The sequence below is a fragment of the Erpetoichthys calabaricus genome, chromosome 5, assembly GCF_900747795.2.
Source record: "Erpetoichthys calabaricus chromosome 5, fErpCal1.3, whole genome shotgun sequence".
Taxonomy (NCBI): Eukaryota; Metazoa; Chordata; class Cladistia; order Polypteriformes; family Polypteridae; genus Erpetoichthys; species Erpetoichthys calabaricus.
The window spans coordinates 88,854,814-88,871,662 of record NC_041398.2 but is presented as its reverse complement, the minus strand read 5'-3'; the positions used below and the strand labels follow the sequence as shown (position 1 = coordinate 88,871,662).

At 36.2% G+C, this 16,849-nt stretch overlaps 1 protein-coding gene across 6 annotated transcripts in view; it reads right to left on the bottom strand.

Moving 5' to 3' along the window:
• Positions 1-16,849, bottom strand: part of ppargc1a (peroxisome proliferator-activated receptor gamma, coactivator 1 alpha) — a 1,156,878-nt gene that overhangs the window by 50,965 nt on the left and 1,089,064 nt on the right. For 4 of the 6 annotated variants that reach the window (XM_051927770.1, XM_051927769.1, XM_028801754.2 and 1 more), the window contains exons 2-6: positions 16,002-16,181; positions 4,792-4,986; positions 3,966-4,076; positions 1,594-1,858; positions 556-645 (exon numbers count right to left, since the gene is read on the bottom strand). In XM_051927770.1, the coding sequence (XP_051783730.1) occupies positions 556-645; positions 1,594-1,858; positions 3,966-4,076; positions 4,792-4,986; positions 16,002-16,181 (841 nt within the window). The remainder of the gene's footprint in view (positions 1-555; positions 646-1,593; positions 1,859-3,965; positions 4,077-4,791; positions 4,987-16,001; positions 16,182-16,849) is intronic. The other 2 variants (XM_051927771.1, XM_028801755.2) reach the window with 1 other exon arrangement.

Here is a 16,849-nt window from a genome sequence, read left to right as displayed (position 1 = left end):
TGAGTCCAATTATACCTAAAAAAAACAAACAGAAAAAAAGACAGAAAACTGTGCAAAAATGCTTTATGATTTTCAATGTAAACCATTCCAACGTAGCTTTGCATGCAAAGAACAGAAGCAGGTGTAAGAAGAGACAGAGGGAAGCTTGTGCGTTTGCTGGAGGGTATGATTGTATGTGTAACTACTTCTGAGGAATGCTTTTCTGTTACATGACCTGCAGTCTGGACAAAGAAGTGCTTCTGTTACAACAAAAAGAATCTTCCAGGATAAAATCTTAACAGGAAAACTGGTTATTTCTAACATTTACTTGCAGAATATTCTAAAAAATCAACGTAGCAATAAACCTTAAGTACTCTGAGGTTTGAACCTGTTCTGTGTAATATTTTCTTAAACCCTGTGAGCTCCTGAAATGTCTGGCAAAAAGAGTGTCATCCTATTTGCTTATCCACTTATGTTAGTAAAGTGTTAACATAATTTCTTTAGAATAAGCAAGTAAAGCCAAAAGCAGAAAAGAACAAGAAGAAGGCAAAAAAAAAAAGCAACAGATTTGATTACCTAACTGTGTGTGGACCTCATCGTCGAAGTACTTGCTGTTTGAAAGCCTGCATTGCTGGTTTTCCTGTTTGAAGTAGTGTGGGAGGTCTTCTAGTGAAATAATGGCATTGGGGTTGAGGGAGTTAGGGGTTTCCCTTAAGAACTCATCAGGCAGCACAAGGCTGCCTTGGAGATCCCCTTCATCAACATTATTTTCATCATCATCACCACTACCACCATTGTCACAGCAGGCCTGTCCGGAAGCCTCCCAAAGAAGCTCATGGCTATCTAGTGCATTGTGTGCCTCAACATCCTGCCATACTGAGCAAGATTTCCAGAGTAAAGTTTCTTGGTGGGGTAAACCTTGCTCTGTGGCAGTGAATTGGTGCTTAGGGCATCCAGATTTCTTGGTATCTTCACTGCCTTGTTGACTGTCTAGTACAGTGTTTTTCTTATTATTTTTTATTGTCCACCGGGGTATGTCTTTTTCATGTATGTCATGGGATTGCTTATTTGATGACTCTTGGCCCTTTTCTCCTCTTCTGTTAACAAATCTCACAGAAGAAATATTTGGGTGTTCCTGACAAACTCTTTTTTTCTCAGATGCCAAAAGCTCACCAAGCAAGGAATGCTTAAACTGGCTCCTGACAGTATTTGGCAATTGCTCAGCATTGCGCTTGGATTTTGTTTCACTATCAAAACATGTTGAATGCCTAAGTGCTGTAGAGTAATGCTGATCATATCTGCTGTCAGACTGCTTGCTTCTATCTAATGAATGTTTCTCTCTAATTGAGACAGAATAAGAATGCATGTACCTAATAAATCTAGCTGCAGCCAGGACATCGGCATCCAGGACAGGCTGCTGCCCTGTGCCCTTGCTTTCTTCAGTGGGTGGTCCTTGTCCGCTGCTGAGGTGAGATATGCCATGGCTGTTTCTATGGGCTGCAAGGATATGAGCAGGTGGTTTTGGTTCAGATTTCCCCTTGAAGCCAGCCCCCCGAATGCAAAACTTCCACTTCCCAGGACCAGCACAAGAACTGCCACCAGCCATACTCTCACCTGGCTGGTGATGCGGTGGCTGCTGAGGTGGCAGCTGTGACTTCTTTTTGAAGGAAGAGGAAGTGGAGGAGGAGGAGGAAGAAGAGGCCAAAGTGTAGGCTGTGCCGTTTTTGTCCTTGCTGTTGCTTTTCAGTTCCCTGGGTTTGGTCTCTGTAGGCTCAGTGCTAGAAGTTAGGTATTTGAGTAACTCAGAGCATGGACGTCTCTGTGGCTTCGGCTGCTGCTGGCAGGTGACCCTTGGTTTGCTGTTCCAAATGCTTTCAGCCTGTATAGGGGATGCACACACACACACACACACACACACACAAACAAGAAAGATAACTCAAATTATATCCAATTGTTGACAATTTGTTTTTAAAGGCATGTTTTTCATTTTTATTGTGCACGCCTCTGCCCAACTTCATTCAAAATACTGTATATAACAAGAAATGAGAAATACATAAAAGGTGCTAAACAAAATAAAACCAATAGTTTAAAGAGGTGTGACCAAAGAATGTTTATCTTTTTAAATAACCAACAAGAAAAAAAAACAAAAAGACAGTAAATGGTTATACCACTGTTGTTTGGGATAGGTTGGTAGTTGCGATGTTTGGGGTATATATAGAGTTTGGGTTGGTTTTATCATTAAAGTAAATGTTTTACATTTAAAATTGTGTGATTTCATAATTTATGCAAAGCAAGCAGTGTATTTTTTATTTAAATATTGCATTGCCACACTAGCAACAGTACAGTATAAAATATACAGAAGTATACAATACTTTTCTGCCTGTAAAAATTGTGTGCTTTTTTAATTTAAACAAAGACTTCACTGCAAAATGTATCCTATAAATATCAAATAAATACTGTAAAAAGCTACAAGTCTTAGCGGTTTATAAAAATAAATCATACAACAAGTTTAATCAAACATTTTAAAAACCTAAGGTATGTGAGGCTGATGATGAAGAAGCAGAGGGCATCAATGGTGCAAAGCATCAGGGTGATTGTGTTTTAAGTGTATTGGTAAATTTCTTGTATTCAACAACTGAATGAGTCTTTTTGAAGTAAGTCTGGCAAATAGCCTCTTTTAAGTTTCAGACTCTCCATTTTGCTTTGGCTGGAAACTGAAATGATTCCAAACTGCAGATGTTATGTTTAACTTCTAAATAATATCCATTTTCAAAGTCAACCTTTTTATTAACCTTATCTAAGGTCACTAACAGGACAGCTACTTTTTTCCCCCAAGGTGCTGTTACTGTAACTAAGGGCAGAAACTGTCAAGTAATCGCTCAGATGAACATTATCCAGTGAAATCTATTTTCAGAGCTTTGGTCTGTCCAGATAGCATCGGTGATGCCTATGGAATATTTAGTGTTATATTGTTTATTACACTTGCATTCTTTATGCCTCTGCTCATTTTTGAAAGTGCATTTTAATCACTACTGCCTGATAAAACTTTACCAAAGCAGGATGCTTCAAATTCTGCTGTTCCACTGGTAACTCAGATTTTACCTGAATAAGGTGTATGTCATTGCCGTGTACTGGTTAACTGTCTACCTGACTGGGCCCAGTTTCAAATATGCAAAATTCTCAAAAATTGGCACTGCATAGTCATTAAAGCCTGCTACATCTTGCACCCAGTACTCAAAAGTTCCAGGATCAGGAATTTATATTGGTTATTTTTTTTTAACCAAAATCTTTTTTTTTGGTTGCTACAAATGTAAGAAGTCTAAAACGTTTTGCTTGACAAGGTTTACAAGTGCAATGGACTACCCATACATCCATTCTTGAGCCTGTAAATTTAATGAAGGTTCATGTGGTGCTGGAGCCATCCTGACAACGTGGGGCACCTTTATTCAAATAATACAATTTTTTTTCTGTCATGATATCAAGCTCCTCCATTGCCCCTGACACCTTTAGACACTAGCAGCCACTACATACTGTAAAATGTTGACAGCTGATCTAACAATCTTACTGTACTTATATGACAAGACCAAAAAAAAAATCCTGAGAACCCAAAATGAATGAAATGTCTAAAACACAAGACATTTTGGCTTATACATGAGTTCATAGGTGACTGATAGTTCGACTCACCTCAAAAAAAGCACATTAACTACACAAGCCCGAAAATACAGCATACATGTTAGCTCAGTTACAAAACACTAAAAGACATTGTACTTGACAAATGTCTTGCCCAAAGAATAACTGTAGCTGACGACCCATTAATTAAAGCATAATCCAGATGTTTCCCTTGGAAACACAGAACAAGCTATTGTGCTAAGATCACAACTAAATCATAGCAGAAAGACGTTCTTATCTTCCAAGTTCGATAGGACAAAAGAATGCAAATAATTTGGTTATATGGTAGTCTTTAACAGAAAAGATTAGGTGGCTACCTTGACAACAGCAGGGGCTGGCCTCATCCTAGGATTAGTCTGCGCATTGCCACCTGTGTATTGATTATAACTAAGCTGCGAGTTGGCAGGTGCCAGCAGAAGCTTCTTCAACTACAAAAAGGAAAAGAAAACAAAGATAAAAGACAAAAAAACAATGGTTCAAAACAATGCAGGTTTTCAGTGGAACATGCTGCTTTACACATTTGTTTTGTCTTTGTAAACCAGTAAAAACAGATGGCCATATTGTTTTTCCTTTACTTTATCAATTAGAAACTCTACATTTCTGATTGGCAATTAAGGAACCCAGGTTCAGACTGCAAAGACAAAACAAAAGCGATTTGCTGATGCAATGTGCTAGTGCAGCATTTTAAAGAATCATTAAAGACACCTTCTTCAAGAAATACACCTGTGCCCTGGCAAAAGAAACAGTAATGGCTACAGATTTACTAAGATGGCATTCTTAAAAACTCCAGTCAATTTACAAATAGAATGAGGTAAAAAAAGAAGTTGCAGTAACATTATGGTCATTAGTTAAATGGTGTGTTCTATTTTTACTACATATATGCTGCTGTGGTTAATGAACTTCCCTAAATTATACCAATTTGAACAGAAGGAAAAAAGAAAATGCAGAATGTAAAAATACTATCATCCAAATCCAATACAGAAGCTGTCCTTTATTGATTCTGGTTATAGTAAAAAAAAGAAAAATCTTCTTCAGTGGAAAGCCCTTTGAGAAAATTCCAAATCTTATTTTCACTACTCATACCCTGGAAGGCTGCAGTCGTGAGGTCACCCAATTCTTTATAAACAGTGGAAGGATTCTTACTAGAGACGGCTCTTCTGCCTCTGGGACTGGAGAGGAGCCATCGGGTGTTGATGGGCGGCTAAGATTGCTGGCACTGGTCACGTCCCCATCTGCCAGCGCATCGAATGAAGGCAGTCCATCTTCATCCACCGGGATATTGTCCAGGGTTTCAGTAAGAACTGCCAGCAAATTGGCCTCATTTTCCTCATCTAGCTTCTGAATAGTCCACAAAAAATAAAACAGACAGAGAGAGAGAGGGAGAAAGAGAAAGAGAGAGAGAGAGAGAGAAAGAAATTGGCTTAGAAATTTTTTTTTTAAATACACAGCAGGCTAAAGTCACTTTATTTACTTTTATGATCTGCGTGAGATGGGTCTGTCACTCACAGATTAAGTATGGAGCTTACTGGACTAAAATAATACCTCCCCCAAGACATCTCTTTTACAAAGACCAAAATGCAGAGGGTATCTCCACAAACAGCATTATACATAAATCTTAAAATTTAAATGGATATATTTATTTTAAATTACTCCTCTAAAGATAAATAAAGGGGTTATGACAAAATAAAGCATGCAAAAAAACATGCCTACATAATATAAATAAATTAGGACATACGTACATATGTACTGTATATGAGCAGACCAGTGGCACAGTGGGGGCAGCACTGCATCTTCTCAACTTCAGAGACCTGACTCTTCCTGTGTCTTTTTTGTTAGAGTCTTTCTTATATTCCGAAGATGTGCGCATTAGGATAACGCTACATTGGCTCATTATATTAGAATGTTGGGCCGTGTATGTGTGTGAGTGTGCCATGTTATAGCTTGAGATCCCATCTAAGGTTGGTTCCGGTCCTGAGCCCAGCTTTGCTGGCATAGACCCTGACAGGAAAAAGGGGTCTGAATGAATGTTTATTTTGCATTACAGGGAGAGACAGATTTGGAAAGGTCTGTCACTAATGGATACTTAGTAAATAAAGCTCAAACATTTAGGATGCTAAAAAAAGAGAAAATCGTTTTTATCCTGTGGCTCCTCAAAGCTAAAAGATTCACACAAACCCTGATCAATCAAACTGCAACAGTGGTAAAATGTTCTGCAGGTCAAATTGCTGGAGGGTATTAAGGCATTAAACAGCAGGTCCCTCTTATTCGGAAATGGCAAAGAGGCAGCAAGCACACTCATAATCTCAGAGCAGGACTCCTATAAATATTAAAGCCATAGTGTTTCTTTATATTCTTAATATTAAATGATTTCTAATGCATAAATGTGCTTTTTGAACCTTTGAAAAAGAAAAGGAAAAAAACACACACATTTACACAATGAGATAGATTCCAATTGTCTACTTAAATTTTCATTAAATATAAAACACATTTTTAAAGTCAAGGTTTTTCATTTTTGGAAAATAAAGAGTTGCCAGGGCCAATTTTTGTAATTGCAATGCCAGCTAATAAAAAATGCTGAAAGTGGAAAGGGGAACGGTCAAACGTGTAGATTCTAGAAGTAAAGTATGCTTTATCGATCGCAAACAAAGCTTCTTCAGAGAACACTACTTCGCTCTGAACACTGCTCCTCATTAATGAACCTGACAAAATTAAAAAGATCTTAACATTGAAAGACTAATTACTTTTCATCACAATATATTAACCTAACTCAATTTCACAGGGTCACTGTTGGTGGTGTTTTTCTTAAAATGTTTTAATTAGCCATTAAAACCATCCTCGTGACAGTGAGGACTAAATGCTGCTGTCACCTGAATCGTTCATCATCAACAGTACAGATGTCAACATCAGGCTGGAAGATAGTTTTGCCTTTAAAGACTGCTATATAGACATATCCATTGTTATAACATGTTAAGATTGCACATAGCAACTAAACTTTGGAATCTGGATGGTTATTCAAGTCTAACACTTACTGCAGAATCACCGAGTCACCCTGAGTAAGTCATTTAACCTTCCTGTGCAAAAGTTTGAGAAATATCTATGAGGGTTGCAAAAAAAAAAAAAAAAATAGTGGCTCTTCTATATTTCAGTCAAAATTAATAGGAAATGTCTGCAACTTAGATGACCTGAAATGTCCTGTTTGTTTATTATGCAAAAGAGCATATATGTTTGATTCCATAAATGCAAACTATCCTTGACATAGTTATGTGCTCAGATTTGCTCTCCTGTTACAAAGGTTAGAGAGAAGGCTTTTTGCCACATATCACCAGGAATGAAACACAGATCCATCACTTTGAACCAAAGACTAAAAGACAGTCAATGCAGTTGCATCTTGTAGCATCTCCTTGTTGAATGTGATGCCTGAAGGAGGAAACGTCATGGCTACTGTTTTTATGGGGTGAAAATGGTTTGATTTTTATGTCATGTGGACAAACTGCTAAGACACATTCGAACATTTAGAATCATAAAAAGTTAAAAAGAGGTCTTTAAAGTGAGTTTGACTTCAAGAAATTATTGTTGAAATTCACCATTAACATGACAACGAAAGACTACACAAAAGTCTGAAACTTGGGTTGCTATCAACCCTTCAGCCCAAATCTCACTCCAATAGTTTCCCACCTCTTTGAATGCTTTAAAGTTGCCATGTGGAGATGTGAAAAAAGTTTTGGGAGGGATAACAAGGATACAGAAGAAATGAAAAGAGGCATACCATTGATTCTGATGGATACAAGAAAAGTATATATGACAGGTATATTAATGTTGTGAAAGTTTATGTAAAATGAGGTATATAGCGAATTTGATTAGTTATCCCATGAGATATGTTCAAACAGGTCTACAGTTAATTATTAGAATTTCAAAAATTGTGTTTCAAAACATACTTTGAAGCCCTCAATATTCTGTTAAAAACTACAAAAGTGCTTTTGGATGGAGATATTTTGAAAGGTGCTATAATAAATTGGCTCTTGACTTGTATTTAAGTCCTCAGCTCCTCACATTTACATGTACCATGAACCTGCTGGTTTGATGCTATGCAATAAGCCCAAAGGTAAACGGTTTACTCTGTATAGGATATAACCATCCACGCTTTTGTTCATTTTACTACTCCATCCAGGCTACTTTAAAAGATCGAAAATCTCAAGCCCAACCCAGTAGCAATTCTAGAAAGAACTACAGTTCTCTGCAAGGTGGCCACAAGGATAAAGTTAGAGTCATCGACATGTTGTCAAGACTACACAAGAAAGAGAGAGGCAATGGACTAAAAGTAACACTAGGCAGGCAATGGTATCTATCCAGTTGTATCCCCCTGCCACCTGAGGAAATATTTTCCAGGAAAAAATTATCACTGAAGCTTTCAGACATCCTAATCTAAAGCACTCCAGTACAAAATTCACCACATGCCAACTTCAAGCACGGCTTGGGTTAAATCCCTGCCTTGACAGTTTAATTGAGCTGTTTAGTTTTTCAGATTTCAAAAGCATTCTTTCGAATCAGGTTAACTGAGTGGGCAAAGTTCCTAATCACACAGCCATCTGAATTAGGTTTGTGTGTGTCTCAACATCTGAACTCTACAGAGAAAACACATTAGATTTGATAAACAAATAATGTCATTTTCTATTATTACTGCAGCCCCAGGTTTCCGAGGAAATAAATCAAAGTCACTCGTAACAAAATATGTTAGTCTTGCTGACACATTGCTTGGTCACACAGGTGCAACATATGGTAGCGAGAGCAGTAGAATAAATGTCAAAGACAAATTCAAGCTCTGCAGAATTATGGTCATCCAGGACATGAATATGGGAAGTCTTATTATGATGTTAAGTTGACTTTCATTTAGAATAATCAAAGTGAGGATGGGATTGGCAAATTGCACTTTACACAATTAAATAACAAAGCATGAAAATCCTTGATGCTATAACTACATAAAAAAAATGAAAAGACACTTCATGAATTTTAAGAAGATGGCATCTGGAAATGTTTTTGCCAGAACAGATTTCAAGATGGCATACTTGAGTAACTTATCAACTAAATAAAAAAATTTAAAAAAACCCAAAATAAAAAAAAAACAGTATTGCAACAAGATAAAGAAGCAGATTACATACAAACAAGGAATTAGCTTTTTTCATTAAAGTGGCTAATAATTAAACACATTTATTTATACACAAATATTTTCTGAACCCTGACAGCAACCTCAGAATAAAATTCTATACCAGCACATGCTTTATAAAATGTATTTGATTAAAAGTATCTCAAATCTGTGCAGATAGTTTAGTTTCATAATGAAGATGAAATAACAAACCTTAAGTGAAAGGATAATGTAAAGTATGTCAGGTACGCACTAAACAAAACATAATTCTGAACATTTGATTACAATTAAAGATACAATCCCACCTAACATGTCAAACTTGGCTACGCAATATTAACAGCCACATTTAATTTAGTGCTAAATAACCCGCTTGGTCCTTCATAGTATATAGTAATGAAAACGTTATTTATTCAATAGTTGTTTTTTTGCAGTATTATTAAGCCTTTCTGTCCCTGAATTGTATTAAGGTGATTTGGTAATGGATGGAAGGAAAGAATATCACTTAGGCTTTCATGCTCCCTGAAACCCTAAATTAGATTAATCAAGTCCAAAAAAGGATGGTTGGATGAATAGGTAGTTTTTGCAAAGAATATTGAGTTTTGTTTTTTGCTTTTTTTTTTTTTTTTTTTAAAGGAAATTAATTAACTGAACAACAGAGGCTTTATTATGAATATGGTATGCTGTACTGCTGCTGCCTTCTGATATGAATACATGGAGAATCCCTTGTGCATCATTAATTGACAGGAAATAAATATAACTTCTTGATGCAGCTAGTCTGGGTTAATGATTAAAGAATCTGACTATAAAGCAAAATCAATCCCTTCACTGGTACATTTTGTGATCCTGAGCAAGTTATTTAAGTTGGTTCAGCTCCAGTGATGGATATATGTAAAACATAAATTATTTAGTTAAGGAGTTTGTCATAACAGATACTATATAAAATTAATTAGCAATATAAGTACAGTGAAAGAAACTAAACTCAGAACATTTACAGAGTGTCTAAAGAGTTTATCATTATGTGAAAATTTTCTGTAGCTATAATAAAGGCACCAAAAATGCATTTGTCTTACATTTTGCTTTAAGTTCTAAAATGTTTAAACAAACAAAAATAAAAGCATATAACCTGTCTTTTGGCAAATAACTTAAGTCTTAAACACTATAAAATAAAAGCCTGTAATTCGTTGACTACTGTAATTAGTAACACATATTAAAAAGCAAAGAATTAGGCAAATATGACTACTTTAAATCTATACAGACAAACACTATAGAAAAGATTGGACCCAAAAAGTTGAGAATGTTAGTTGAAACGGTTCAATTAATCAATTTCTCCATCTGCTTATTTCTGGCCAAAAGAAGTAAATCCAGGATGGGACGCAAGTACACCTCAGTGCACAGTTAAGCACAAATTAATATTGGGCCAACTGATAGACACCAGTCACCCTCGAACAGGGAATGAAATCGAGCATCTTGAGAAAACCCGCAAGAACACAGAAACAATATGCAAACTCCACACCAGCATTGACCAGCTCAGGATTCAAACACTGGTTCCTTTGAGGCAGCAATGTTACTCACTGTATTATCGTACTACCTTTTGCCAATTATAATAATTCTAGATACAAAAATAAATTAAAAATAACACATGCATGTAAACATAACAAAAACAAGATATCACCATCCTAACTATGCCAACTGAAACAAAATGATAAGATATTGTTATGCAGAATCCAATGTGCAGGTTATAGACCCAATATCAAAAATTTATGGTAATTGAAACCACAGAATCTTTGGAAATGCAGTCAATTTCATTCTGTATCAAAAGGTCACTCTATTCAATTTACACTCAATGCCAAGCACAATATGGAGAAAACACCTGAAAGCAAATGATCTTATCAGCGTTCAATCCTCAGCACTTACCAACTACATAAAAGCTATTTGCTGATTACTAAATAAACGCATTACCTCTTACCTTGACTTTTTTTTTTGCTCTGAATTGTATAGTTAGACTTCTCAGAGATTTGACATTGTAAAAGGATTACCAGCATATTTTCATTCACTTTCTAACTTAGTTCTCTGGGACACCCATTTTACACTGCTACGTTAAATATAAAAACATGTGTGCATGTGTGTGTATGTGACACCTGAATTGAACACCTATATGGAAATGAAACTTTAAAAAGAAAAGGGTAGTAAATTACAGGCTTGAATTGCAGAAAGGGAAGACATAATACGCAAGTGCTGTAAGATGGTATACAAGTATTTCTTTTCTCTGTCTTACCCAAGTTAAGAACAACAGGCAGAAATAGCCACTGAGGACTCAGAATGACAAAAGGTCTGAGTAACTAAGAAGGAGGCATCCTTCACGGTGGAATTTAAAACAATGGCACTCATTTCACAGTGTTCAGTAATAAGGGCTGAACATGCATTCCCTTGATGACCAGGTCTAGAAACAGCATCAGTGATGCAAGACATGTCCTTCAGGGTCCTACCAATGCAAACTCAGCCAAATCCTCTCTAAAATGCTCCTTTCGCTGCTGTGTCCTGCCTGCTAAAAAATCTCTGCATCCCTCTCCCTGAGCATGCCCAGGAGACAAAACAATCTACTGTACTGTGCAGATACCATTAATTCTAAAGCAAGTGCCATATAGATAGGAAAGTTGTAAGAGAGAAAGAAAAAATATATATAATAAAAAAATACAACATACATGCTCCGATGAAAACTGACCTACATATACTGTACATATTATAAGTAGTGTGTTGTATAAGGAAAAGTACAAAATGTACAGTATATATTCTTCTGAGAAAATGGGTGGATATGATGTTTAGTTTCATTTCAGCTCATTTCAGTCAATTAATAGGTTTAGGATTTTGGAATGAGTATATCTGTGACTCACCCATAGAATGATTGCATCCATAGGCGATCAACAAATAACACAGCAAAATTGTGCTGTGCTTGGCTGGCAACAGGAAGGAAATGATCAGACAGCTTATTGGCTTAACATTTTAGGCCTGGTTAAAGAGACACATCCCTGAAAGGCTCTTACTACAGATTACCCATAACCTAAAAATAACCAGCACTAGAGAATTATCAAAAACTACTGCCAAACTTATTCCATTCCACATGCTGTATCTACTCCTTTTTTCTCAAAGTTTTATCAAAGGGAATGTCAGTTACATGAGAGAAAAAAAAATCAAACCAACTGCCAACATTCAGTAAGTAGAAATGTGTGTGCACTCCTGTACTCTTCTAATAGCTTCAAAACATGCATCCCAAAAAATACACAGCATCATGACCTATACCCTTAAGTTGTCTGCCTTTAAAAGGTTATGTACTGTGAACGCTGCAGCCCGGTCTTTAACTGCCACTACCATTTTTAAAAATGACCATAATTATCCAGTAGCAAAACTAGTCTCATTCAATTTTTCTTCACTTTCCAAGTGGACTTTTAAATATTGGCTCATCATCTGATATTACCTTGTGTATGTGTGAAGCGTATGTTATATTTAAGTGAAAGCAAAAAAAAATACTGTAGCTAGACCATCAACAAGCTCTCTGTTTTATAGCAGGCACTAGGATATACAGTGCCTTCATTAGATTAGGTGCACCTTCAATTCAATGCTTATTCAGATTCAAGAAGGAAATCCTCGCACAGTAAACTGGCATTGTGTGCTCTTGATATTTCTTTTTCTGTTTTTAAACCCCTACACATACATAGTGTATATGCCTACATTGAATACCACAAACCAGTAGCAAATGAGACGTAAATGCTTATTGTGACTATTTAAAGGTAGAATAAAAAAGGGGTGGTTAAACAAGCTGCTAGAAATTAGCATGGGTAACTCATCATAAACAATCATTTCCTTTTAACAACTACAGTAAAACATTTAAAATGTAGTCTGACAGCAAGTGAATGTAAAGATTATAGCACAAATGAACAGGTCTATTATGAACTTCTGAGAAATGATGGACAAGTACAAGGCATGCAAGACCAGTTGAACCCTGTATGGCTGGGCTATGAATGTATCTACCTTCTCTGTACACATTAAAAGTAATTAAGCCCTGCAATAATGTGGGCACCCCTACCAGGTGACAGCCTGATGACTGCAGCGGCTCCAGTCAGGACTGGTTTAGTAGCCGCACTTAATATGCATCACATGAACTGGACTAAGTGAGAAAACCTGCATAGTAACTTAAACAGGTTGGGCCACTGTTTAATTAGGCCCTCTGGGTCTTTTAGCTACCCCAGTTTATAGGTGAGCACTGGCTTAAGCTGGTGAGGCAGAAATGCACTGGGTTCAGATTCAGGTGTAAATTGAACTCAAAAGGAGTTGGCCACAGAGTAAACTCAAAAAATGGTGCAAAATATTAAAAAAAGAGTAGAAAATCTAAAAAAATGGAAGGAAGTAGAGGCATCCATCCAGCTGTGCTTTGTCAAAAAAATAAATAGCATGGTTTTTAGTATTTTCACTGAAATTTTGCGATAAGCTTCAAGTACATCTATAAGAAAGTCAAAGTTTGTATCTATATCCCATGGCCAAGAAGTGGTAACCAACAGACAGACAATAATTAAATATAATTAACACACAAAACAAAGTTCAAAGAAAATGTTTAGGAGTGCGTAATTAATGGATCACCTCCTACAAGACAACCATAGCCTTAACCAGTTTGTTGAATCAATTATCCATTCACTAATGAATCTGCTTAATCCACTTCAGATTCATGGGACCTGCAGTTATCCAGGCAGCACTGGGCAACACCTATACATGTTTATTAAAACATTTTTTTTCTTTTAAAACCAGCATCTACTTATACAGTACAGGAGGCACAACTGAATACATCATGGAATGGGCTGAGCCATATTGAATTCAGAAGACAAAGCCATTGTGTATGGGTTAGGGAGAAAGGAAACCTCCAATGGGCAAAGTCCCAATAGGGGCTATATACAATTTTGAAGTCAGAAATGAACAAATGAGGCAGTGAGGAAAAAAATCTATAAAACATTACTTGATAACAGAACTGATGTCATTATTTGCTTGGAATTTACAAAGAATGTTCATTAAAGGGTAGATTAGTCTCTAAATAATGAGTAATAGACCCCTCTTGATCACCACTTCATGCCCAGAATGTGAACCAAAATAGCAACAGCCTCCTTACTAAAAATAAGACAACTGCTGCTCCAAAGGGGCAAACCTTAAAATGTTTCCATTCCTTTAATGACTAGAATATTAAAATCAATAATGCCAGACAACTCAGATTAGAAAAAAAAACCTTTTTAATACTACATCATCTTTTAGTATACCCAAATATTGCATAAGAACCCTGAAGCTTCAGTTTTTAGTTTAGTTCAGCATGGACAAAATATATTTGACTTCATGTAAGACCATCTAAATTCTATTTTAGTGAAATGGTCAGGGTGATAAATCATGCTGAAGTGGCACGGAAGGGCATCAGACATCAAGCCATCAAAATATATTGCTGTATTTTTTCACCTTTTCCCAATTCTGTCTTCTTGAACTTACTACAGGTTTGATCAAACCATTTACTAAGGGGAAAAAAGCACTGAGAATTAAAGGATAGAGGAGGGCTGGTGGAAATAATGGTTCCCTGGGAACTCATTAACATTAGTCATGAGGAATGCTAAGAAAACATTTCTGCCCGTTGAAAAGTCAAACCAAATCATTTTACGCAAGCTCTAGTAATTCATTAATCTGCCAGGGTGTATATTTTGAATGAATAATTTGTAGTGGCCAAATCTAGCTAAACTTGGAAACCCACCACCTTCCTCCCATCTAGCCAGAAAAGGTGATTTTAGGAACATCTCTATATTGTATCCAAACTTGCACTTACACTTACTGGTATTACTAGCGAGGATATACAATTTTTGATAAAATAATATACTTAATCTATTTACTGCATTATTAATACAATTTTATAGTTACTGTAAACAAGAAGATGTTTAATATATATATATAAGGAAAGATTTTGCATTTGTTAGTACTAGTTTTTCATTAAATTAAAAACAACTTACATACTGCTGGCTTTCTTTTCTTAAGGGGAGTTCGATGTGATTTCCATGTAGCGGAAACAGATTTCATGAGGCTGCTGGTTCAACCCCCCCCACCCACTCTCTTATTGTGTGACCCTAAATATTTGTCAAAATGAGCATCTTTATAGCCATTCTACTGTCAGGTGATTTGGTGCGATGTCCTAAATGAAAGGTACCATATTGATTAAAAATAAAATTGAATATTTCTTCATACTGCCAGTAAAGCACTTGTGTCAACAGTTTACATTGTCTGACCATAACTGTTATACTGCTTTAACTGCATGTAATGGGCAGGATTTTTACCAAGCTTCAGAAGAGCCATAGACTTCTCCAGAAAGAGACAGCGTTAATTTAAACAGTTTCTAAATACTGCCATGGGTTGTGGAAATGTGTGCAATATGTGTGGAATATGGTTCCCATTTGTTCACATCAAAGGAAAGAAAACAAAAGAACAAACAAAATAAAAGAAAACTCACTCTTGAACTTGAATTCAAGTAAGACTGTACAGAAATTTTTTTTTCAGTTACATGATCAGACTAATGCTTCCTTCTTAATATAGCTACTTGGTGTCACAGTTTGACTGTATTTCAAAGCACAGTGAAAAAAATAAACAATAACAATATATTTGAAATCAACAGCAGGTTTTGTATTTTTATGCACCCTTTCTAGACAGATTTATTTTAAAACTATATGTTCTGTGTTTCAGTGACAATCAAAAAACTCAGCCTCTGCTTGCTAGATTATTGAACTCTGCCCTATTTCTGTGTATCCTTTTTTATACAGACTGGATGACCCATCTGGTGACTGCCTCTCTGTCTGGACTTTGTTTCCAAAATGTGCAATGCAGTGTAAAAAAGGTTTAAAGTTTTACTCAGGCATTTGGGACAATATTTCACAATATCACTGGGAAGGAGTTTGCTTAATCTGATACTTGAGCCACTGCTGTTCTAAGAAATCTCCTTTATGCTATTCAATTACTTGTAATTATATGAGCCATTGGAGATGTAGTAACTGCAAAGGGTTAAAGGTTTGTTTTATCTTTACATTATCTCCCTCATAGACACACTCTCTCCAGGGACTTGAATAACAAAGACTTCAGCCTATAGATAAGGCGTATAACAACTTGCCTGTGCTATTTAGCTTTCTCTTTCAAGAAATGGCATACTTACCTCAAACAAATTTGAAGACTCATTGCCATACTGACTGGAAATGATTTCTGATTGGTCACTGTACCATTTGAGTCCACCCAGGAAGCTGTCTGCATCCAGGTCACTGACATCCAGTTCAGAGAGGTCAAGCTCGGGGAGATCGGAGCAAAGTGGCTGGTCTTCACCAACCAGAGCAGCACACTAAAGTAAAAGAAATACATAGAAAAACACACTCCATTAGACACATGAAGATTAAAATTTGAGTTACAGCATAAATAAGTAGTGAATAAAGACTGATATTTATATTTCATAGAACTTGGAAGATTTGGGTTAAATCTACACGATAATATAAACACAAACTAAATAAACGTTCCTCCATTTTAAAGTTGAACTATTGCCATAATCTTCAACAGCATGACAATTTCCCTCTAAAACCACTGGTTACCAAATTAGTGTCCTTCATTGTCTCATCTGCTTCCAAATAATCTGAATAATGCTCTGCAGGCAGGCAATGCTAATTTCTTTCTAATATGGATCACACTATCCAGATGGGACTCTGTTTTCCATAAGATTTTCCACAAAACTGATGCTACCTTTAGGATACTTTTAGATGTACAGAGTCTTGGTATTCAATTTATAGTTAGCCTTTCATTTAATGTCAGATTGATAACTATTAAACTGTGTGCTCTATCATTTCAGTTTCAATTGCTTGAATTCAAGGAAGACCATCTAACAGCTGTTCCACTAAACTCACGATACAATCTTGTGGCCCTATCCAAGTGCGTATCTGAAATTTATAAATTCTACAAGTGTCAACTTGCACAAGCATTAAAGTTTACAGTACAAAGCAGGAGTCCATTCAGCGCTGA